This window comes from Coregonus clupeaformis, chromosome 8 (genome assembly GCF_020615455.1).
Source record: "Coregonus clupeaformis isolate EN_2021a chromosome 8, ASM2061545v1, whole genome shotgun sequence".
Classification (NCBI taxonomy): Eukaryota; Metazoa; Chordata; class Actinopteri; order Salmoniformes; family Salmonidae; genus Coregonus; species Coregonus clupeaformis.
Genome location: NC_059199.1, coordinates 41,085,869 through 41,110,754, shown reverse-complemented (window position 1 = coordinate 41,110,754; position 24,886 = coordinate 41,085,869). Strand labels below are relative to the sequence as shown.

Here is a 24,886-nt window from a genome sequence, read left to right as displayed (position 1 = left end):
AGGACAATGACCCAACACACCTCCAGGCTGTGTAAGGGCTATTTGACCAAGAAGGAGAGTGATGGAGTGCTGCATCAGATGACCTGGCATCCACAATCCCCCGACCTCAACCCAATTTGAGATGGTTTGGGATGAGTTGGACGGCAGAGTGAAGGAAAAGCAGCCAACAAGTGCTCAGCATATGTGGGAACTCCTTCAAGACTGTTGGAAAAGCATTCCAGGTGAAGTTGGTTGAGAGAATGCCAAGACATTTATATTTTAGTCATTTAGCAGACGCTCTTATCCAGAGCGACTTACAGTTAGTGAGTGCATACATTTATTTTATTTTATACTGGCCCCCCGTGGGAATCGAACCCACAACCCTGGCGTTGCAAACCAACTGAGCTACACGGGACAAGTGTGTGCAAAGCTGTGATAATGGAAAAGGGTGGCTATTTGAAGAATCTCAAATATATAATATATTTTGATTTGTTTAACACTTTTTGGTTACTACATGATTCCATATGTGTTATTTCATAGTTTTGATGTCTTTACTATTATTCTACAATGTAAAAATAAAGAAAAACCCTTCAATGAGTAGGTGTGTCCAAACTTTTGACTGGTACTGTAAATGCCTTCTATGCTCACTTTTGAGGCAAGAAACTGAACCATGCATGAGAGCACCAGCTGTTCCGGATTACTATGTGATCACGCTCTCCGTAGCCGATGTGAGTAAGACCTTTAAACAGGTCAACATTCACAAGGCCGCAGGACCAGACGGATTACCAGGACGCATACTCGGAGCATGCGCTGACCAACTGGCATGTGTCTTCACTGACATTTTCAACCTCTCCCTGACAGAGTCTGTAATATCTTCATGTTTCAAGCAGACCACCATAGTCCCTGTGCCTAAGAACGCCAAGATAACCTGCCCAAATGACTACCGCCCCGTAACACTCACATCTGTAGCCATGAAGTGCTTTTGAAAGGATGGTCATGGCTCACAACACCACTACAATTTGCATACCGACCCAACAGATCCACAGGAGATGCAATCTCCATTGCACTCCACACTGCCCTTCCCACCTGGACAAAACCAGGAACACTTACATGAGAATGCTGTTGACTACAGCTCAGCGTTCAACACCATAGTGCCCTCAAAGCTCATCACTAAGATAAGGACCCTGGGACTGAACACCTCCCTCTGCAACTGGATCCTGGACTTCCTGATGGGCTGCCCCCCAGGTGGTAAGGGTAGGCAACAACACATCTGCCACACTGATCCTCAACACAGTGGCCCCTCAGGGGTGCGTGCTTAGTCCCCACCTGTACTCTCTGTTTACAATGACTGCGTGGCCAGGCATTATTCCAACACCATCACCGTTTGCCGACGACACAACGGTGGTAGGTCTGATCACCGACAACGATGAGACAGCCTACAGGGAGGAGGTCAAAGACCTGGCAGTATGTTGCTAGGACAACAAACTCTCCCTCAACGTGAGCAAGACAAAAGAGCTGATCGTGGACTACAGGAAAAGGGGGACATTCACATCGACAGGGCTGTAGTGGAGCGGGTCGAGAGCTTGAAGTTCCTTGGCGTCCACATCACTAACAAACTATCATGGTCCAAACACACCAAGACAGTCGTGAAGAGGGCACGACAATGCCTATTCCCCCTCAAGAGACTGAAAAGATTTGGCATGGGTCCTCAGATCCTCAAAACGTTCTACAGCTGCACCATCGAGAGCATACCACTTGGTATGGCAACTGCTCTGCATCAGACCACAAGGCAATGCAGAGGCTTGTGCGTACGGCCCAGTATATCACTGGGGCCAAGCTTCCTGCCATCCAGGACCTCTATACCAGGTGGTGTCAGAGGGAGGCCCTACAAATTGTCAGAGACTCCAGCCACCCTAATCATAGACTGTTTCCTCTGCTACCACACGGCAAGCGGTACCGGAGCGCCAAGTCTAGGTCCAAAAGACTCCTTAAAAGCTTCTACCTCCAAGCCATTAGACTGCTAAACAGTTACTAAAATGGCTACCCGGACTATTTGTATTGACCCCCTTTTTTAAGCTGCTGCTACTCGCTGTTTAATATTTATGCATAGTCACGTTACCCCTACCTACGTGTACATATTACCTTGACTAACCTGTACCCCCACACGTTGACTCTGTACCGGTACCCCCTGTAAATAGCCTCGTTATTTTAATTTTATTGTGTTATTTTTTTCGTACTTTAGTTTATTAATAGTTTTATTAATTTTTTTTGCAAATATTTTCTTACTTACTTTTTTCAAAATGCAGCATTGTTGATTATGGGCTTGTAAGTAAGCATTTCACGGTAAGGTCTACACCTGTTGTATTCGGCGCATGTGACAAATACACTTTGATTTGATTTGATTCCTGTTTCAGCATGACAATACCCCTGTGCACAAAGCGAGGTCCATACAGAAATGGTTTATCGAGATCGGTGTGGAAGAACATGACTGGCCTGCACAGATCCCTGACATCAACCCCATCGAACACCTTTGGGATGAATTGGAAGGCCAACTGCGAGCCAGGCCTAATCGCCCAACATCAATGCCCGACCTCACTAATGCTCTTGTGGCTGAATGGAAGCAAGTCCCTGCAGCAATTGGTCCCTTCAGGGCTGTCACGGTTTCTCCACATGGCATCTTGTAGTCTGGTTCTAGATATGCCATTAGGGCATTGAAGCCGATATCCTCTACCATTGACAATGGCTGCATATTAACTGCAATCATTTCTGTAATCAGCGCTGTGATTCTCACTCCGTCCGTTATCGCACTGCTGCCAGCAACAGGTTGGGTCTCACCGGGCCTTCCTTTCAGCATTGCATCTGTACTGCCTGCCACTGTTTCTCAATTCCACCTCGCAAAGTTTGCATTTCATCACCTTCCCATTTAACTTCTCAAAGTATTGCCATACAGGACTTCGCAGCTGTTGCTTCACTGTCTCACTCTGCCATTTTCCCAACTGTTAACGACAATGACGTGTGGAGCTCCTTATATCCGTGGCAAATCATTTGAAAGATTCATAGCCATTTCCTCCTACTTACAGCATTGTTGCGTTAGGTGTTTGTTGAATTTTTATTTGTGCCTTTATGATGATGATGATTGGGACTTGTTAATGGTAGTTTTGTGATAACTGCACTGATTTTAAGTGGTTAGGGATTTTTTCTAAACGTTAACAATCCCAAATTTGTTTAAACGTCATACCCCTAGTGTGGGTGGAGGAGTGGTGGGAGAAAAGGAGTGAGAAGAGCAGAAGAGAGGGAGAGAAATAATACTTATTATGATTGTTTAAATAATCTTTATTTTTAGGAGTGTGTGTGTAACGTGTGTAGCATGTTTGTGTCCAGGTTTATGACTGACGCGGCACGTCGGGAGCAGGAGACCCTGAAGAAGAAGGCCACGCCCAAACTTTCCCTGTCAATCACAGGTGGCGTGTCTCGGAACAGCGTGGCCACGCCTCCACGGCACAGCAACGGCAACCTGACTCCTCCTGTGACTCCTCCCATCACACCATCCTCCTCCTTCCGTAGCAGCACACCCACAGGTAAGAGAAAGTGGACACTTCAGATGTGTTGCCTTTTGCCTCTTGTGGTCCTGTGTGGCTCACTGGGTAGAACGTGGTGATTGCAACGCCAGGATTGTGGTTTTGCTTACCCCTGGGTTCACCCATACGAAAATGTATGCGCGCACTACTGTAAGTCACTTTGGATAAAAGCATCTGCTAAATGCCGTTGCCTCTAGTGTTCTAGTCTGTGGGTCAATGGAACGAAGGTTACTCACGTAACCACGGTTCAATGAACTAGGGACTATGCTAGTCACTCAATGGCGGCAGGATGAGTCGAGATATTAATATCAGAGTAATTCCGTGCCACGGGTGTGATGCGTGTGCCCCCACCCCCTATAAATACCTGGGCGCGTAGCGTCACTTCCTCGAGACTCTTCCCAAGGCTACAAGGGAACCGACATCTGGACTAGCAAAGTCCCAAGCATATAGAACCATGGTTACGTGAGTAACCTTTGTTCTATTTCGCCTGAGGGACTATGCTAGACATACATGTTATTCAATCATTGCATCCAAACTGCTCGCGCGTCTACGTAGCCAGGTGATAAAATATAACTTTATTCTATTTGTGATGCTTGACGTGCTGCAAATCCCGCCTCTCCCATCTCCTCATTGGTTTTTAGGAGCATATACCCACGTGGGTGATTGAAGGATGAACTGAGGTCCACACTCCAGTCCAGTTGGTGGTGGTAATGCACCTTTAAAGTTGGTTGCCACCGCCATATAAAGTCCAAAGAAGAAGAAGACTGAAGGAGGAGAGATTACTAGAAACTAACTTGGTTTTCCCTTTTATCTGTGGATTAATTGTCAGAGTAGAGGACCTTGTGCATTTCAGGTAAAATAACAACCCAATGTTTATATCCCAGGACAAATTAGCTAGCAACAGCAAGCTAGCTAGCTAAATTGCCATGAATGTTTAATGCTTTTCGACCTGTCCCCAAATTAGTATAGTTGGTTCAGAGTTCATTTTGATATTTCAACCTGCGTGTCCTGATCGTGTCTGGTGTGGATGGACAAAATCAACATGCGCGCGATGGCATACGCAGACGCACGGTCTAGTGAGCATGTGAGTCCGCTCCACACTACGCAGGACACAGAGCGCGTACATCAGCATCATGAGCCCCAGGGGGCAAGGTTGTTAGACCTGCTGGTTATAACATGTTTATAAAGTCAGTTTTGTTTATAAATTCAGTTGAATGTAAGCAACAGCCACTAGTCTCTTGCCAGGTCCAATAATATCCCCTTCACTTTCATGCACATATTACGTGTGGCAGCTGTAATCAGCCAGCCACATCCCCTACCATTCTTACTCACCTGCTTTTCTCCGTCCACTCTTCACGCACGTCTATTCCTCCGTCAGTAAAAAAAAAACTAAAATTTAGCCGTGATGGTGAGCGGGATGCAGACCCAGACCCTCATGAGTCTTCTGTTGTTAGATTTGTACATTTGTTACATTGGAGCATCGCGCAAAGCGAGCAATGTTGATACATTGTATCATTTCATCGCCTGTTATAACCGAGAGCACAAACCAGTCTGAGTAGAATTTGCAAGTACACTGTCATGCAGCCTCAGAATGTCAGAGAGGGAAATGGGAGCGCCGCTTCGCGACAGGCATGCTTGCAGATTTACAGCAAAGCAAACGGCTCGTCTCTAGCCTAAACGGTAAAAAAAAAAAAAGACCCATATTACCGGAAATAACTTTTTTTCTTTCTAGCGGCATTCGCGCAACGTTGTTAAGTCATGTTACCTAGCTAGCTAACAACCTGGTAACTTGACAGTAGGTTTAGGCACATCTGATTGGCCCAGGAAGAAAGGAAAAGGGTCTGCTACTCATGAGATGTGCTTCAAAGGTAGGATTCATACAGGCCTAATGGAAGACTAAACTATATCAACAAATATTTCTTTCTGGTGCTCCTTCAATTCTGTTTGAAAGTTGGGAGCAGTGTATTTGTGGGAGAGAGAGAGAGGGGTATGTTTATGAGGATGAGGGAGACAGAGCGAGTGTGTGAGGAATGGGGGGGGGAGTGTGTCTGTGTTAACTGAAGAGTAAAGAAGGTTTTATCATTATCATTATGCATGTATATCACAGGGGGTTGGTGGCACCTTAATTGGGGAGGACGGGCTCGTAGTAATGCTTGAGTGGAATGGTATCAAACATATGGTTTCTATGTGTTTGATGCCATTCCATTTGCGCTGTTCCAGCCATTATTATGAGCCGTCCTCCTTTCAGCAGCCTCCACTGATTCCTTCTTCCCATTCCTCCAGCCAAATCACAGGTAGGCCCTCAAGCGAAATAGAACATTCCTATTGTGAGTGTTCTAGAAGGATATCCCATTGAGTGACTAGCGTAGTCCCTCAAGCGAAATAGAACATTCCTATTGTGAGGGTTCTAGACTACAGGCGTGTTCTAGTGTGTTCAGTAGAGAGAGTGTGCAGTGGTCCCAGTCAACACTGGTAATTACATACCAGCTGTCACACTGTTCGCATTGTGTGTGTGTGTGTGTGTGTGTGTGTGTGTGTTTCAGAGCCCTAAAGCAGATGGTCCAATTCCTGCCCAAATATTTGCATTTACACACACACACACACACACCCTTGTTGAAATCCTTTTAACATGTGCCAGGGTGCCATCCATTTCCTCCTGCTGAGGTCCAGCATTTCCTGTGTGATGGTGGGGGGGTACAGTGTGTGTGTGTGCACACGCACATTGGGGATGGGGATTGTGAGAGTAGGTGTGTGTGAGTTGTGCACTTACTAAATCAGAGCAATGAGGATACCTCCCATTTAATGATCTGTTTCAGGGAGCCAAACCCCACCCCCTGGGTGCCCCTGACACACACAAATACTAAATCCTCCTCTGTTCTAGTTTCATCACAAATTCCCCCCTTTCTATGCTCATTGCCCCTCTACTCGAGACAATATAGTCATGTCCCCATGACACGCAAACTGATGTGTGTGTGTGTTCCCCCTTCAGGCAGTGAGTATGATGATGAGGAGGTGGACTATGAGGAGTCAGACAGTGATGAGTCCTGGACCACAGAGAGTGCCATCAGCTCAGAGTCTATCCTCAGCTCCATGTGTATGAACGGAGGAGAGGAGAAACCCTTCGCCTGCCCTGTGCCTGGCTGCAAGAAGAGATACAAGGTGCAGTACACACACAGCCCTAGCTTATGTAACAGTTCCTAGCTCTATTCTTCTGCTACACACTAGACCTCTATATATCAGTTCAGTGTAGCCTATGATCTGAGTTCTGGAGGTTTTCACTTCAATACAGGATCTGAGGAGGAGTTTCCTCTTGCAATGTCAATGTTTGCAATGTTGTTTCTGGATGTTGCTTTTAGGGATCCTCACCAAGATCATGTAAGATAGATTATTATTGTTCTTTTTTTAGGAGTGGGGCAGTCCCACTCCTTTCGTATTTTATTCTTTATTAGATATGACAGTAAAAGATTGACAGGAAAGGTAGGAGGATAAGGGAGGCTAGAACAGCAGTCGTCGGAATCAAACCCACGCTCGCACAGGTACATGTATTCTGTAGGCAGCGGCTTAGATCGCTAGACCACCCCAGGGGAAATTCATATCTGTTGATGTATTTGTTCTCCTGCTAATCTGTCTCTCCCCCTCATTCAGAATGTAAACGGTATTAAATACCACGCCAAGAACGGCCACCGGACCCAGATCCGTGTGCGGAAGCCCTTCAAGTGCCGCTGTGGGAAGAGCTACAAGACGTCCCAGGGCCTGAGACACCACACCATCAACTTCCACCCGCCCGTCTCCGCCGACATCATCCGCAAGATGCAGGGCTAGAGATTCCCCCCCGATTCCTCACCAGCACTCCCAACCCAACCACCCCAAACTTTTTCAATCGTCAATATCCACCCCACCTTGACCAACCACACAAAACAAAGCCCTATCCCTTCTGGGCCAACTTTAAGGGTGACAACCCAAACCCCTATCCCTTCTGGCCCAACTTTAAGGGTGACAACCCAAACCCCTATCCCTTCTGGCCCAACCTTAGGGATGACAACCCAAACCCCTATCCCTTCTGGCCCAACCTTAGGGATGACAACCGACACCCCTATCCCTTCTGGCCCAACCTTAGGGATGACAACCCAAACCCCTATCCCTTCCTCCCACACACAAAAGGATCTAGTGCATGCTTTAAGTTGTTTTGTCGTTAGCCTTTTTTATGTCTAGTATTACATTCTATGATTTTCACATGTTACTCTATCTTTTGTTATTTTTTAATGATATGCATCTTTATAGACTTTTTTTTTATTGTTGGTACATTTGCACATTCTTATGCTATCCCAACTATTTGTTACTTTTTGTATTGACATACGGTGCTAACAAAAAGGAAGAAAGAAAAGCAAAAGAGAAAAGAGGAATAATGTATGAGTTGGATTATACAGTCTATATATAGATATATAAACAATAGATAGATATGTGTATATATACAAATATAAGTATTCATGAGCATATACAAAATAGTTCCACTTTATTTTCAAGCTTTATTTTATACTTTATTTTTCAATATATTTTCCACATATTTTCTTTTTATATTTTATCGATAAGTGTTTTTTCATTCCTCAACCCCGAGACAACCTGTTCTGTTGTCATAGGTCAAATAATTTGAAACAGCTAGGTGACCTCAGGTCTAGATATCCCCAGCAGCAAAAACAAAGAGACTATGGCTTGAATCCTAACTTCAGATCTGCATCCCTAAATCAATTCTTCACAGTCCCTATTGATTTTAATGCACAAGTTACGCATACAGATTTAATGTTAGCTTTCAGCCCATATAGAGCAACAAGTAAAGTATTGAATTCCTTCATTCCCTCTGTTCTAGAACGGTTCTAGGACTACTCCCTAATGATTCCGGAATGGATTGTGCATCCTGTATTCCAGAATGTTGTTCCAGACTGTACAGGGTGAGCAGACCAGTTGAGGCATCATTCTATATTCCAGTTGCCAAGTGTTGTTTCTGGTTACTTTTCCATGATCATTGCCAACAGCTCTCTACTGCCAAACATTGACCATACCTTGTGCCTGAGGAGGGTGGGGGGAGAGAGACTGTCATACGTTTTCATCCAAGAGGCGCGCAAACGTGTCAAGGGAATACCGTCTCATTGCACCTCCAGTGTGTATGTGTGTGAATGTATGTGATTGTTGATGGTATGTTTTAGTGTTTGTGCATGCGTTTGTCTTAAAGGGAATATGTGTGTATCTCGAGAGATTACACCTACAAACTTTGATTGCCTTGCATTGTAGGCTACAGCATTCCAGTACAGTGTGTGTGTTGCTTCTTAGCCAAGTCTTTCAGCAGTATCTGAGCTTTTCAGCTTCTAGTGTTATTATTCTGCTTTCTCTGTTCCAGCCCTCCATAGTGTTTTATAATATATGGCTGTTTCAAATGACACCCTGTGTCTCATTATAAAGGAGTCCTATGTGTTAAGAGTGCCAGGTCACTGTGTGTTCTAAATGACACCCCATTCCATATAGTGCACTACTTTTGATCAGAGCCCTATAGGCCCTTGGTCAAAAGTAGTGCGCTGTATAGGGAATGCCATTTGGGTTGCAGATAGTGTCATAACCAGGCCCTTGCCCATTGCTTCTGTAAAGCAGGATTCTGTCTGGTGTACTGTCAAATTGTGTCAATGTAAGCATGTTCTGACCCATTTGGGATACCATGCCTTCAGAGTACAGCGGAGTGGTGTAGTGTCAAAAAGTGGTGCCCATTGGCAAGATGTGACCCGTTCCAGGCCCTAAAACATTTCTAACCTGTTGTTCTGTTCTGTGATGATGGTCTGAGTCTGTGATGGTACCTCAACACACATGCTTGACTGTTGCCATAACAACCCTTGACGTGGGTGTGGAAAAGTGCACCTGAAGGTCAGGGCGTCTGAGTAGGAGTGCCTAGCTAGAAACAGATTTGCCTTTGAAACCATCATGAATAAGAGGGGGGACCTGATCCTAGAACAGAATACAGGCCCAGGTTACAAGACAGAAATAAAATGTCAGTGAAAGAGGAAGGTAGCATTGTTGGGGTAGTCAAAGGTAGCGTTTTTGAGTGTGGCCATACAGAACTCATCCCGGCGTTCCGGAGTCTCTGTGCCGGGTTTTCCATACTTGGAAGCCTTGGCTCCAGAGCATTTTGGCGAGGGATCAGAGAGGGAGTTCGACAGAGACCAGAATTCGCCAGATCGGGACCTGTCCTCTCCCCGCAGAGATACAGGTCACTATGGTTAGTTTAAAAACACTGTTTAACAGGGTGACTGACAGTATTACACAGCAGGATGGGAGGAGTACAGTCGTGTGTGTGTGTGTGAGGGGGACTATTCTGATATACCGTGTACAGTGAATGTATTGTAATGTGTGTCTTAAGTGCTTTTTAAATTATATTTTTGTATGTTAAGTGGAGAACAATGTTTCCTATTTGTACGGAGGCAACAGAGGTTGAGGAAGGAAACCTGTGTACTATATCAAACTGTTTTTATATAAGCTGCTGCGTCATAAATGTGAACACTATTACATTTGAAAACAAATAAATAGAGAACTGTAGCCAGAACTGTCTGAGTGGAGTTGATTGTGTGTGTGGTGGGTGGGGGGTGGGGGGGGGGGTGACCCAGAAAATGGAAAGACAAAATGACAATTGTATCCATTTGACAAGCGTACTTTATTCATAAATATATTTTTAATGCTCACATACAAACCTACACACACGCACTCTCAAAGGGCTGCATTTGGACATGACAGACACACGTGTGCAACTTTAAAGCCAAAAGTACAGCACTGTGGTCACATTGAAAGAACAGTAAAATCTCAGACTGACGGTTGATGACAAGAATCAAAGGAGACAATGTGGAGACGCGCACACACACACACAAGAAACTGACTTTGACCCAAACAAAGGAGGTAAAGATGACAATCATTAGAATCTCAGGTCCTAGAATCTTAGTACACGGTGAAAGAGTCCACAGCCAAGTGTACAGTAGTTTTCCATAGCGTTCATATTTCCAGTTACCTTCCCTCCAATCAACTGAAGTGGAATGTCCAGGAGAATGTTAACCTATCCAGTGAATGGAGACCAGGAAGTGCACGCCAGGAAGTAAAACATATTGGTCCATCATCATTCTGTCATTACTAAAACATGAGGGAATACATTGAGGTCACAACAGCAATTGAGACATTTCTCCATAATAGTTATACTTCTCATATTTATAGACATATACACTACCAGTCAAAAGTTTGGACACACCTACTCATTCCAGGGTTTTCCTTCCTTATTTTAAAAAAACTATTTTCTACATTGTAGAATTATAGTGAAGACATCAAAACTATGAAATAACAAATCATATAGTAACCAAAAAAGTGTTAAACAAATCAAAATATATTTTATATTTGAGAATCTTCAAAGTAGCCACCATTTGCCTTGATGGCAGCTTTGCACACTCTTGGCATTCTCTCAACCAGCTTCATGAGGTAGTCACCTGGAATGCATTTCAATTAACAGGCGTGCCTTCCTAAAAGTTATTTTTTGGAATTAATTTTCTCCTTAATGCGTTTGAGCCAATCAGTTGTGTTGTGACAAGGTAGGGGTGGTATACAGAAGATAGCCCTATTTGGTAAAAGACCAAGTCCATATTATGGCAAGAACAGCTCAAATAAGCAAAGAGAAATGACAGTCCATCATTACTTTAAGACATGAAGGTCAGTCAATATGGAAAATGTCAAGAACTTTGAAAGTTTCTTCAAGTTCGGTCGCAAAAACCATCAAGCGCTATGATGAAACTGGCTCTCATGAGGACTGCCACAGGAATGGAAGACCCAGAGTTACCTCTGCTGCAGAGGATAAGTTCATTAGAGTTCATCATTTGTTTTTCAACAGGACAATGACCCAACACACCTCCAGCTATTTGACCAAGAAGGAGAGTGATGGAGTGCTGCATCAGATGACCTGTCCTCCACAATCACCCGACCTCAACCCAATTGAGATGGTTTGGGATGAGTCGGACGGCAGAGTGAAGGAAAAGCAGCCAACAAGTGCTCAGCATATGTTGGAACTCCTTCAAGACTGTTGGAAAAGCATTCCAGGTGAAGCTGGTTGAGAGAATGCCAAGAGTGTGCAAAGCTGTCATCAAGGCAAAGGGTGGCTATTTGAAGAATCTCACATATAAAATATATTTTGATTTGTTTAACACTTTTTTGGTTACTACATGATTCCATATGTGTTATTTCATAGTTTTGATGTCTTCACTATTCTTCTACAATGTAGAAAATAGTAAAAATAAAAACCCTGGAATGAGTAGGTATGTCCAAACTTTTGACTGGTACTGTATATAGTATACATTCAGAATAATAAAGCCTTGTTAGTGCAGTCAAATTCAAACAATAGTGCTAATTATTTTTTTTAACGTCTGACGTCTTTTGCTGACAAGAGTTTGAGTCATACTGTACATTACATTTGAGTCATACTGTACATTACATTGGGCTGGAGGTGCTTCAAGACCTAACCACAGATCTAGGATCAGATTATCCAACCCCAAATCTTAACCTTAACCATTAGGAGGGAAAACGCAAAACTGACCATTAGTGTCTAGGGGCAACTTCATCCTACTCCCCTTCCCATCCCTGGATGTCACCTGTTTCTACCTGTGGCTACAGAGTGACTGGGAACAGAAATAGAAAGTGAAGTCTTGTAAAGTAGCTACTATTGACTGGCTGATTAATGCGGATGAATCCTACAGATGCTAAACACATGCAGTGATGATGATGATATCATCAACATGGGACAAAACCAAAGAGCTCCAACTGTAGTTTAAGGCTCCGAACTTCTCACGCAAAGTATTTATTTTTGTAATTTCCCTAAACCGACAAACTCCCCCTTTTACAAAGTCATACACACACTCCTTGATGTTTTTGAAAGGTAGCATGTTCTCCTGGAAGTGTGTGAGGCCAGGGCTGGAGTTAATTATATTTCAATTCAGAACATTAAAAGTGCAATTTACCCCCAATTATCTTTCACATCTTGAATTGGATGATTTGGAATCTCCCTTCTTGGTCCGAGTTAAATTTGAATGAAATCATCCCCAACCCCGATTTGAGCATATGTTCCTTTATTATTATTTTTTACATCCCTTAATCCAATCCAACCTTCCCTTTTACACACACACACTCCCCCAACCTCCCCGCTACTCCATGTTGTCGAAGTTCAGCACATGGCCGTCAAAGTGTGTGAGCACGTGCTTCTCGAAGAGCTGCTGATGGCAGTCAAGGGGGAACTGCTCAGAGCACACGGGACACACCTTCCAGTGGCTCTCCACATGCTGCTCAAAGCTACGCTGCTCAAAGTGGGGCGGGAAGATCACCTCGCACAACGGACAGCGTTTGTGGACCTCACCACTGATTGGAGGGGAGAAAGACCATAGAAACGAGTGAAGCAGAGAGAGGAAGAGAGGGAGCAGAGAGGAGAGAGAGAGGGAGCAGAGGGGAGAGAGAGAGGGAGCAGAGGGGAGAGAGAGAGGGAGCAGCGAGGAGAGAGAGGGAGCAGAGAGGAGAGAGAGGAGAGAGAGGGAGGAGAGAGGGAGAGAGAGGGAGCAGAGAGGAGAGAGAGAGGGAGCAGAGAGGAGAGAGAGAGGGAGCAGAGAGGAGAGAGAGGGAGCAGAGGGGAGAGAGAGAGGGAGCAGAGGGGAGAGAGGAGAGAGAGAGGGAGCAGAGGGGAGAGAGAGAGGGAGCAGCGAGGGGAGCAGAGAGGAGAGAGAGGAGAGAGAGGGAGGAGAGAGGGAGAGAGAGGGAGCAGAGAGGAGAGAGAGAGGGAGCAGAGAGGAGAGAGAGAGGGAGCAGAGGGGAGAGAGAGAGGGAGCAGAGGGGAGAGAGAGAGGGAGCAGAGAGGGAGCAGAGAGGAGAGAGAGAGGGAGCAGAGAGGAGAGAGAGAGGGAGCAGAGGGGAGAGAGAGAGAGCAGAGGGGAGAGAGAGGGAGCAGAGAGGAGAGAGAGAGGGAGCAGAGGGGAGAGAGAGAGGGAGCAGAGGGGAGAGAGAGGGAGCAGAGAGGAGAGAGAGAGGGAGCAGAGGGGAGAGAGAGGGAGCAGAGAGGAGAGAGAGAGGGAGCAGAGGGGAGAGAGAGGGAGCAGAGAGGAGAGAGAGAGGGAGCAGAGAGGAGAGAGAGAGGGAGCAGAGGGGAGAGAGAGAGGGAGCAGAGGGGAGAGAGAGGGAGCAGAGAGGAGAGAGGGGGAGCAGAGAGGAGAGAGAGGGAGCAGAGAGGAGAGAGAGGGAGCAGAGAGGAGAGAGAGGGAGCAGAGAGGAGAGAGAGGGAGCAGAGAGGGAGAGAGAGAGGGAGCAGAGAGGAGAGAGAGAGGGAGCAGAGGGGAGAGAGAGGGAGCAGAGAGGAGAGAGAGAGGGAGCAGAGAGGAGAGAGAGGGAGCAGAGAGGAGAGAGAGAGGGAGCAGAGAGGGAGTAGAGAGAGGGAGCAGAGGGGAGAGAGAGGGAGCAGAGGGGAGAGAGAGGGAGCAGAGGGGAGAGAGAGGGAGCAGAGAGGGAGAGAGAGGGAGCAGAGAGGAGAGAGAGAGGGAGCAGAGAGGAGAGAGAGAGGGAGCAGAGAGGAGAGAGAGAGGGAGCAGAGGGGAGAGAGAGGGAGCAGAGGGGAGAGAGAGGGAGCAGAGGGGAGAGAGAGAGGGAGCAGAGGGGAGAGAGAGGGAGCAGAGAGGAGAGAGAGAGGGAGCAGAGGGGAGAGAGAGGGAGCAGAGAGGAGAGAGAGGGAGCAGAGAGGAGAGAGAGAGGGAGCAGAGAGGAGAGAGAGAGGGAGCAGAGAGGAGAGAGAGAGGGAGCAGAGGGGAGAGAGAGAGGGAGCAGAGGGGAGAGAGAGGGAGCAGAGAGGAGAGAGAGGGAGCAGAGAGGAGAGAGAGGGAGCAGAGAGGAGAGAGAGAGGGAGCAGAGAGAGGGAGCAGAGAGGAGAGAGAGAGGGAGCAGAGAGGAGAGAGAGGGAGCAGAGAGGAGAGAGAGAGAGAGGAGAGAGAGAGGGAGCAGAGAGGGAGTAGAGAGAGGGAGCAGAGGGGAGAGAGAGGGAGCAGAGGGGAGAGAGAGAGGGAGCAGAGGGGAGAGAGAGGGAGCAGAGAGGGAGAGAGAGGGAGCAGAGAGGAGAGAGAGAAGAGAGAGAGTATAGGGTTAGGTTTTGTGTGCGTTGGTAAAGCTGGGATAGTATTTTGTGTATAGTCTGTGTGAAGGGTCATATGTGTGTGTCACCTGGGGTCGAAACAGAAGCTGCCCCTGTTGGCGGTAAGTCTGCTGCTGGCCTGATGATTGCAGGCAGGCTGCTCCCCATCACCGACCTACAGTACAGAAACAAAAACACATACCATTACTGTATGCAACACATACACATACACACCTCCAGTAGAAACCATGGCTATCTGAACACTGATGGCTCTCTTCAAAGGTTAATAGTGCGTCAATAGAGCTAGAGAGGAGAGGGCCATGATATCAGTGAAGAGGTTAATAGAGCTAGAGAGGAGAGGGCCATGATATCAGTGAAGAGGTTAATAGAGCTAGAGAGGAGAGGGCCATGATATCAGTGAAGAGGTTAATAGAGCTAGAGAGGAGAGGGCCATGATATCAGTGAAGAGGTTAATAGAGCTAGAGAGGAGAGGGCCATGATATCAGTGAAGAGGTTAATAGAGCTAGAGAGGAGAGGGCCATGATATCAGTGAAGAGGTTAATAGAGCTAGAGAGGAGAGGGCCATGATATCAGTGAAGAGGTTAATAGAGCTAGAGAGGAGAGGGCCATGATATCAGTGAAGAGGTTAATAGAGCTAGAGAGGAGAGGGCCATGATATCAGTGAAGAGGTTAATAGAGCTAGAGAGGAGAGGGCCATGATATCAGTGAAGAGGTTAATAGAGCTAGAGAGGAGAGGGCCATGATATCAGTGAAGAGGTTAATAGAGCTAGAGAGGAGAGGGCCATGATATCAGTGAAGAGCAGGGTGTGTGTGTGTCTTTGTGTGTGATGCCCTCTCAATATACCCCATCCCAATTAGGGAGGAGGATGAAGTCACCCCTATACATTGATCTAAGTCAGTTTTGCGTTTCCCTCCCTAATGCTTGAGGTCAGGATTTGGGGAGGATGTGTGTGTGTGTGTGTGTGTGTGAACTCACGTTGCGTGGCTCCTCGGGGGAGTGTTCCAGTCCGTCGGGGGGGCTCATGCTTCGTGAGGAGGACGGCTGGATGCAGACCACCTCTCTATCCCAGTCTGCACCTGCACACGGGGTCGGGGGGGTGGCCGGAGGGGCGCACGCACCAGGAGCCTCGGGAGGGGGGCGCAGCATCTGCTCCGGGGACAGGGCACCATCTGCCCCGTCTGGACAAAACACAACAACACAGGAAACAGGAAGTGTTTAAGAGTGTGTGTGCAGAAGACAGAGAGAAGAGAGGGAGAGATGGATACCAAGAGAGACAGACAGGGCTGAAATGGAAGAGAGAGAGAGGGAAGAGAGGGAGAGATGGACACCAAGAGAGACAGACAGGGCTGAAATGGAAGAGAGAGAGGGAAGAGAGGGAGAGATGGACACCAAGAGAGACAGACAGGGCTGAAATGTATGCTGTAGCGTTAAGATTTCCATTCACTGGAACTGAGGGGCCTAGCCCGAACCATGAAAAACAGCCCCAGACCATTATTCCTCCTTCACCAAACTTTACAGTTGGCACTATGCATTGGGCAGGTAGCATTCTCCTGGCATTCGCCAAACCCAGAGTTGTTCGTCGGACTGCCAGATGGTGAAGTGTGATTCATCACTCCAGAAAACGCGTTTCCACTGTTCCAGAGTCCAATGGCGGCGAGCTTTACACCACTCCAGCCAATGCTTGGCATTGCGCATGGTGATCTTAGGCTTGTGTGCGGCTGTTCGGCCATGGAAACCCATTGCATGAAGCTCCCGACGAACAGTTCTTGTGCTGACGTTGCTTCCAGAGGCAGTTTGGAACTCTGTAGTGAGTGTTGCAACCAAGGACAGACGACTTTTACGCGCTACGCGCTTAAGCACTCGGCGGTCCCGTTCTGTGAGCTTGTGTGGCCTACCACTTTGCGGCTGAGCCGTTGTTGCTCCTAGACGTTTCCACTTCACAATAACAGCACTTACAGTTGACCGGGGCAGCTCTAGCAGGGCAGAAATTTGACAAACTGACTTGTGGAAAAGGTGCCACGTTGAAAGTCACTGAGCTCTTCAGTACGGGCCATTCTACTGCCAGTGTTTGTCTATGGAGAGTGCATGGCTGTTTGCTCGATTTTATACACCTGTCAGCAACGGGTGTGGCTGAACTAGCCGAATCCGCTAATTTGAACGGGTGTCCACATACTTTGAAGGGGTGTCCACATACTAGTGTAGTTGGGGAGGTCTCACCTCGTGTGTTGTCGGTGGAATAGGGGTTCCCGTACTGCAGCTCTGCAGGTCTCTGGGGTACCAGGGGGGGTGGGGAGGGGTCCTGGGGGTAGGGCAGGGGGTAGCGCAGCACCACAGGCTGTTTGACCTCTGACCCCTGACCATCAGCCTCCTGATCCCTCTGTCGGCCATGACACCGCTGCAGCTCCTGGCATGGGGACAAGATGGCCAGTGAGGACAACTTAAAACAAAACTAATGATTGGAAAAGATATTAGCACCGAATAAAACCAAGAAAACCAGGTAATCAGACTGTGCTTATCTTTTCCATCATTTGGGGTTTGATTGTTTGATTGAATTATTGAGGATAAAAACAGTCTTTAGGCTTATTTCCATTGAGGTCCTCATTTTGCAGCAACAAAACCAATGTCAAGGGGCATGATTTCACCTTGACATTACCTTAATTGAAACAATAACAAAGGGTCACCTCGCCTCGGTTTTGGTAAACAGCTGAGGGATGGGCCTGGAGAAATGGTACCACTCTCAAATTCATAGACAGAACTATGGATGCAAGGACTGACCATCCATATCGAAATTATAGTTTTAACCATGTTTTGAGGCTATACAGTGTTTGTTACCATTTACATTGTTAACAAACATTGGAGTAAAACAAGCCTGTGTGTTGGGTTTTGATGGGGTTCGACAGTTGAACTAAACTCATGAGGCATTTATAAGTGAATCAATGGGTATAGATCATTAATTTATAAGTCCAATATAGATGTAGCAACTAAGGATTCTAGCTTTAACCCATTACAGTCTACGCCCTGTCTGTTGGCAGATCAGCTGTACCGAGTTCAGACGAGTCCCAAGACACTTGTGAGGGTTGTAGAGCAAAACGGAGCACGCCATCGTGTTTGTGAGAGTCTCATCCTTCCATAGAGGGGTCATAATAGTTTGTGCCAAACCGTTCAGACAATTTTGTGAGAAGATCGATTTTCGGGATGTCTCATGGTCTGACAAACACCTCTCTAGCTCTGTCACCTTTCACCGCAGATGCAGAAGTAAAACATTGGCGGATGCAGTTGATTGAGACTAAAATATATCTGTACCTTAAACTGACAGATTTATGGGGATTTTTTAAATATGCTAATTAGATTTCCGAGGGGGCACAGACATCGACTGTAGGGGTTAAAGTCTGGACAAATCTGACAAACTTTAAGTTATGAGTGAAATGTCCCTTTAGGCTAGGCAACAATCATAGATATACAGTAGATCTGCACTATCTATAGATATGTATACGTCTATGGCCCTGGACTAGGTACCACTGGAGCAGGACCTGAATGACATACCTATGGCCAGTCTGAAATCTCCTATCCTCTACACCTAGACACGTCTCCTATATCTGAAATGATCCATTGGAGCTTATTTCAGATGGTATATTTAAGTAATAAGGCGCGAGGGGGTGTGGTATATGGCCAATACTACGGCTAAGGGCTGTTCTTATGCATGATGCAACACGGAGTCCCTGGACACAGCCCTTAGCCGTGGTATATTGGCCATATACCACAAACGCCCGAGGTGCCTTATTGCTATTATAAACTGGTTACCAACGTAATTAGAGCAGTAAACATAAATGTTTTGTCATACCCATGGTATACAGTCTGATATACCACAGCAGTCAGACAATCAGCATTCAGGGCTCGAACCACCCAGTTTTTTTATTTTATTTATTTATTTATTTAACCTTTATTTAACTAAGCAAGTCAGTTAAGAACAAATTCTTATTTACAATGACGGCCTACACCGGCCAAACCCGGACAACGCTGGGCCAATTGTGTGCCACCCTATGGGACTCCCAATCACGGCCGGAATCGAACCAGGGGGTCTGTAGTGACGCCTCAAGCCCCAAGATGCAGTGCCTTAGACCACTGCGCCACTCGGGAGCCCATCATTAAGATTAGGAGCAACTTCACGGTTTTCTTCCTTAGAACTCCAAGCAGTTCTACCTGCAGTTCAATCTGAAGTCAACTGTTATAATAATCTGCTCGTTACTGTTAGAGGTGTCAAAACTCCAGCCCACATAGCTCTCGCATGCTTGCTAAAGGTGCTCGCCCTCTCCCTCTCTCTCTTTCCTTTCTTTCTCCTTCCCCCTCTTTTTTCCTCCTTAATTAGTGCAGGGCTATCCAGTTTAACATTTAAAAGAGGGTGATCACGGGGTGAAACAGACACGGAGGATGGCATTTGCACCATTTAATGGTTAGTGTATCATGGCAGTACAGTGCAGAGTGTATCATTAGTTGGAATCTAGAAATTGGGGGAGAGGGAGGAAGCTATAGAACTAGTAGTAGGTTGGTAAATTCAGTGCTTTTGGTAGTAGGCTTATAACAGCTTGTATCAGCTAAACTCTCGCAGGCTTCAGTAGTAGCTCTATGGAAGCACTTAATAACAACTCAAACCTATGACAGCTCATGGCTCCTGTGTTATGATGTTTTAACAGCTGTGTACTGTAACTGATGCTATAGAGCTGTATGAATGTTCATAGTACCTCCTTGAGTTGGTTCTTCTCTCTGAGGGCCTGAGCCAGACTCTCCTTCAGCTCTGTCACCTCCATGACCCTCTCTACCATCTGGATCTACACAGAGGAAACATCAGACAAACATCAGATAAAACATCAAACATTAGAAAAACATTGTACCCATTGGCCACAAGTGAAAGAGAACTTACAGATGTAGCCTTTAATAAGGAACCATTATAAGTCATCATGTAGCCTTTAATGAGGAACCATTATAAGTCATCATGTAGCCTTTAATAAGGAACCATTATAAGTCATCATGTAGCCTTTAATGAGGAACCATTATAAGTCATCATGTAGCCTTTAATAAGGAACCATTATAAGTCATCATGTAGCCTTTAATAAGGAACCATTATAAGTCATCATGTAGCCTTTAATAAGGAACCATTATAAGTCATCATGTAGCCTTTAATAAGGAACCATTATAAGTCATCATGTAGCCTTTAATAAGGAACCATTATAAGTCATCATGTAGCCTTTAATAAGGAACCATTATAAGTCATCATGTAGCCTTTAATAAGGAACCATTATAAGTCATCATGTAGCCTTTAATAAGGAACCATTATAAGTCATCATGTAGCCTTTAATAAGGAACCATTATAAGTCATCATGTAGCCTTTAATAAGGAACCATTATAAGTCATCATGTAGCCTTTAATAAGGAACCATTATAAGTCATCATGTAGCCTTTAATAAGGAACCATTATAAGTCATCATGTAGCCTTTAATAAGGAACCATTATAAGTCATCATGTAGCCTTTAATAAGGAACCATTATAAGTCATCATGTAGCCTTTAATAAGGAACCATTATAAGTCATCATGTAGCCTTTAATAAGGAACCATTATAAGTCATCATGTAGCCTTTAATAAGGAACCATTATAAGTCATCATGTAGCCTTTAATAAGGAACCATTATAAGTCATCATGTAGCCTTTAATAAGGAACCATTATAAGTCATCATGTAGCCTTTAATAAGGAACCATTATAAGTCATCATGTAGCCTTTAATAAGGAACCATTATAAGTCATCATGTAGCCTTTAATAAGGAACCATTATAAGTCATCATGTAGCCTTTAATAAGGAACCATTATAAGTCATCATGTAGCCTTTAATGAGGAACCATTATAAGTCATCATGTAGCCTTTAATGAGGAACCATTATAAGTCATCATGTAGCCTTTAATAAGGAACCATTATAAGTCATCATGTAGCCTTTAATAAGGAACCATTATAAGTCATCATGTAGCCTTTAATAAGGAACCATTATAAGTCATCATGTAGCCTTTAATAAGGAACCATTATAAGTCATCATGTAGCCTTTAATAAGGAACCATTATAAGTCATCATGTAGCCTTTAATAAGGAACCATTATAAGTCATCATGTAGCCTTTAATAAGGAACCATTATAAGTCATCATGTAGCCTTTAATAAGGAACCATTATAAGTCATCATGTAGCCTTTAATGAGGAACCATTATAAGTCATCATGTAGCCTTTAATAAGGAACCATTATAAGTCATCATGTAGCCTTTAATAAGGAACCATTATAAGTCATCATGTAGCCTTTAATGAGGAACCATTATAAGTCATCATGTAGCCTTTAATGAGGAACCATTATAAGTCATCATGTAGCCTTTAATGAGGAACCATTATAAGTCATCATGTAGCCTTTAATGAGGAACCATTATAAGTCATCATGTAGCCTTTAATAAGGAACCATTATAAGTCATCATGTAGCCTTTAATAAGGAACCATTATAAGTCATCATGTAGCCTTTAATAAGGAACCATTATAAGTCATCATGTAGCCTTTAATAAGGAACCATTATAAGTCATCATGTAGCCTTTAATAAGGAACCATTATAAGTCATCATGTAGCCTTTAATGAGGAACCATTATAAGTCATCATGTATACAGTGGGGAAAAAAGTATTTAGCCATAATTTGCAAATAAATTCATTAAAAATCCTACAATGTGATTTTCTGGAGAAAGAAAATCTCAATTTGTCTGTCATAGTTGACGTGTACCTATGATGAAAATTACAGGCCTCTCTCATCTTTTTAAGTGGGAGAACTTGCACAATTGGTGGCTGACTAAATACTTTTTCCCCCCCACTGTATACAATCCCAGACATAACCTTCTCTAGTGCACTGGGGGTGAATATAAATCACACACTTGTCCCTCTCTCCCCCCCTTCATCCATCCATCCATCTACAGTGCCTTCAGAAAATATTCACACCCCTTAACTTTTCTACATTTTGTTGTGTTACAAAGTGGGATTAAAATTGTTTTTTTTGTTGTTTAAAAAAAAAAAATCTACACAAAATACTCTGTCAAAGTGGAAGAAAAATTCTAACATTTTGTAAAAATGTATGGAAAATAAAACAGTAATATATCTTGATTAGATAAGTATTCAACCCCCTGAGTCAATTCATGTTAGAATCACCTTTGGCAGCGATTACAGCTGTGAGCTTTCTGGGTAAGTCTTTAAGACCTTTGCACATCTGTATTGTACAATAATTGCACATTATTCTTTTTTCAATTATTCAAGCTCTGTCAAGTTGGTTGTTGATCATTACTAGATGGCCATTTTCAAGTCTTGCCATAGATTTTGAAGCCGATTTAAGTCAAAACTGTAAAAATGCCACTCAGGAACATTCAATGTCGTCTTGGTAAGCAACTCCAGTGTATATTTTGCCTCGTGTTTTAGGTTATTGTCCTGCTGAAAGGTGAATTTGTCTCCCAGTGTCTGTTGGAAAGCAGACTGAACCAGGTTATCTTCCATGTTTTGGAATATTTTTATTCTGTACAGTCTTCCTTCTTTTCACTCTGTCATTTAGGTTAGTATTGTTGAGTAACTACAATGTTATTGATCCATCGTCAGTTTTCTCCTATCAACTGTAGCTGTTTTAAAGTCACCATTGGCCTCATGGTGAAATCCCTGAGCAGTTTCCCTTCTCTACGGCAACTGAGTTATGAAGGATGCCGGTATATTTGTAGTGACTGGGTGTATTGATACACCATAATAATAACTTCACAATACTCAAAGGGATATATTCTATGTCTGCTTTTAAACATTTTACCCATCTACCAATAGGTGCCCTTCTTTGCGAGGCATCGGAAAACCTCCCTGGTCTTTGTGGTTGAATCTGTGTTTGAAATTCACTGCTCGACCAAGGGACCTTTCAGATAATTATATGTGTTGGGTACAGAGATGAGGTAGTCCATGCAACTTATTATGTGACTTGTTAAGCACATTTTTACTCCTGAACTTATTTAGGCTTGCCATAACGAAGTGGTTGAATTCATATTGACTCAAGACATTTCAGCTTTTCATTTTTAATAGATAATTCTAAAAACATAATTCCACTTTGACATTATGGGGTATTGTGTGTAGGCCAGTGACACAAAATCTAAATGTAATCAATTTTAAATTCAGGCTGTAATGTAAGAAAATGGGGGAAAAGTTTAGGGGTCTAAATACTTTCCGAATGCATTCATAAAATATTCACACCCCTTCGCTTTTTTGTTTTTTTGTTTTATCATACTACACACAATACCCCATAATGACAAAGTGAAAACAGGTTTTTAGAATTTTTTGCTAATGTATTAAAAAGAAAAAACAGAAATACCTTATTTACATAAGTATTCAGACCCTTTGCTATGAGACTCGAAATTGAGCCAGGTGCATCCTGTTTCCATTGATCATCCTTAAGATGTTTCTACAACTTGATTGGTAAATTCAATTGATTGGACATGAATTGGAAAGGCACACACCTGTCTATATAAGGTCCCACAGTGCATGTCAGCAAAAACCAAGCCATGAGGTCAAAGGAATTGTCCGTAGAGCTCCGAGACAGGATTGTGTCGAGGCACAGATCTGGGGAAGGGTACCAAAACATTTCTGCAGCATTGAAGGTCCCCAAGAACACAGTGACCTCTATCATTCTTAAATGGAAGAAGTTTGGAACCACCAAGACTCTTCCTAGAGCTGGCCACCCGGCCAAACTGAGCAATCGGGGGGGGAAAGGGCCTTGGTCAGGGAGGTGACCAAGAACCCGATGTTCACTCTGACAGAACTCCAGAGTTCCTCTGTGGAGATGGGGTACCCTTCCAGAAGGACAACCATCTCTGCAGCACTCCACCAATCAGGCCTTTATGGTAAAGTGGCCAGACGGAAGCCACTCCTCAGTAAAATGCACGACAGCCTGCTTGGAGTTTGCCAAAAGGCACCTAAAGGACTCTCAGATGCCAAGTGTCACATCTGGAAGAAACCTGGCACCATCCCTACGGTGAAGCAGGGTGGTGGCAGCATCATGCTGTGGGGATGTTTTTCAGCGGCAGGGACTGGGAGACTAGTCAGGATCGAGGGAAAGATGAACATAGCAAAGTACAGAGAGATCCTTGATGAAAACCTGCTCCGGAGCGCTCAGGACCTCAGACTGGGACGAAAGTTCACCTTTCAACAGGACAACGACACTAAGCACACAGCCAAGATAACGCAGGAGTGGCTTCAGGACAAGTCTCTGAATGTCCTTGAGTGGCCCAGCCAGAGCCAGGACTTGAACCCTATCGAACATCTCTGGAGATACCTGAAAATAGCTGTGCAGCGACTCTCCCCATCCAACCTGACAGAACTTGAGAGGATCTGCAGAGAAGAATGGGGGAAACTCCCCAAATACAGGTGTGCCAAGCTTTTAGCGTCATACCCAAGAAGACTCGATGCTGTAATCGCTGCCAAAGGTGCTTCAACAAAGTATTCAGTAAAGGGTCTGAATACTTACGTATTTCTAAAAACCTGTTTTTTCTTTGTCATTATGGGGTATTTGTGTAGATTGATGAGGGGAAAAACGATTTAATCAATTTTAGAATAAGGCTGTAACGTAACAAAATGTGGAAAAAGTAAAGGGGTCTGAATAGTTTCCGAATGTACTGTATGTATGTATAAGGGTTTCTGTTAACCGGTAATAGCCGGCTTTTGACCCAAAAATTATAATAGAAAAGCCGATAAATAAAATTGGTGCTGGATTGGCTGGGAGAAGAAAAAATCCCATTGCGAAATAATGCTTTTTAGCCTATTCATGGATGGAAATACCAGTCGATGGAAATACATTTGACTGGTCATGCTTATCGGTCTATAGGTTCATTTGCATAATTTAGTGGAAATAAATTGGAGCGTGTGTACAGTATATTGGTTATGTATCTTATTCATCACACACGTACAGCATACAGATACAGAAAATCATTCAGACAGCAGGAGAGCTGCTGCTACAGCATCTCAAACAGTAAATGCACAGGCAACGGAAGGCAGATCTCCCCTCTTTCTAAATGTCTAACGGATATTTTCATCTCTGTCACATGAAACCACTCGCATGTGCAG

The 24,886-nt window shown here is 44.5% G+C and overlaps 2 protein-coding genes across 2 annotated transcripts in view; one reads left to right on the top strand and one right to left on the bottom strand.

Annotated features, from left to right (window-relative positions):
- Nucleotides 1-10,140, top strand: part of LOC121572046 (juxtaposed with another zinc finger protein 1) — a 51,055-nt gene extending 40,915 nt beyond the window's left edge. The window contains exons 3-5 of the mRNA XM_041883908.1: nt 3,361-3,557; nt 6,547-6,716; nt 7,203-10,140. Of these exons, the coding sequence (XP_041739842.1) occupies nt 3,361-3,557; nt 6,547-6,716; nt 7,203-7,379 (544 nt within the window). The 3' untranslated portion in view covers nt 7,380-10,140. The remainder of the gene's footprint in view (nt 1-3,360; nt 3,558-6,546; nt 6,717-7,202) is intronic.
- Nucleotides 10,141-12,486: 2,346 nt separating this feature from the next.
- The window catches only part of LOC121572567 (tax1-binding protein 1 homolog A), a 43,289-nt gene continuing 30,889 nt past the window's right edge, over nt 12,487-24,886 (bottom strand). Inside the window, 5 exon segments of the mRNA XM_041884615.2 lie at nt 12,487-12,974; nt 14,811-14,896; nt 15,719-15,921; nt 16,961-17,147; nt 19,483-19,569. Of these exon segments, the coding sequence (XP_041740549.2) occupies nt 12,764-12,974; nt 14,811-14,896; nt 15,719-15,921; nt 16,961-17,147; nt 19,483-19,569 (774 nt within the window). The 3' untranslated portion in view covers nt 12,487-12,763.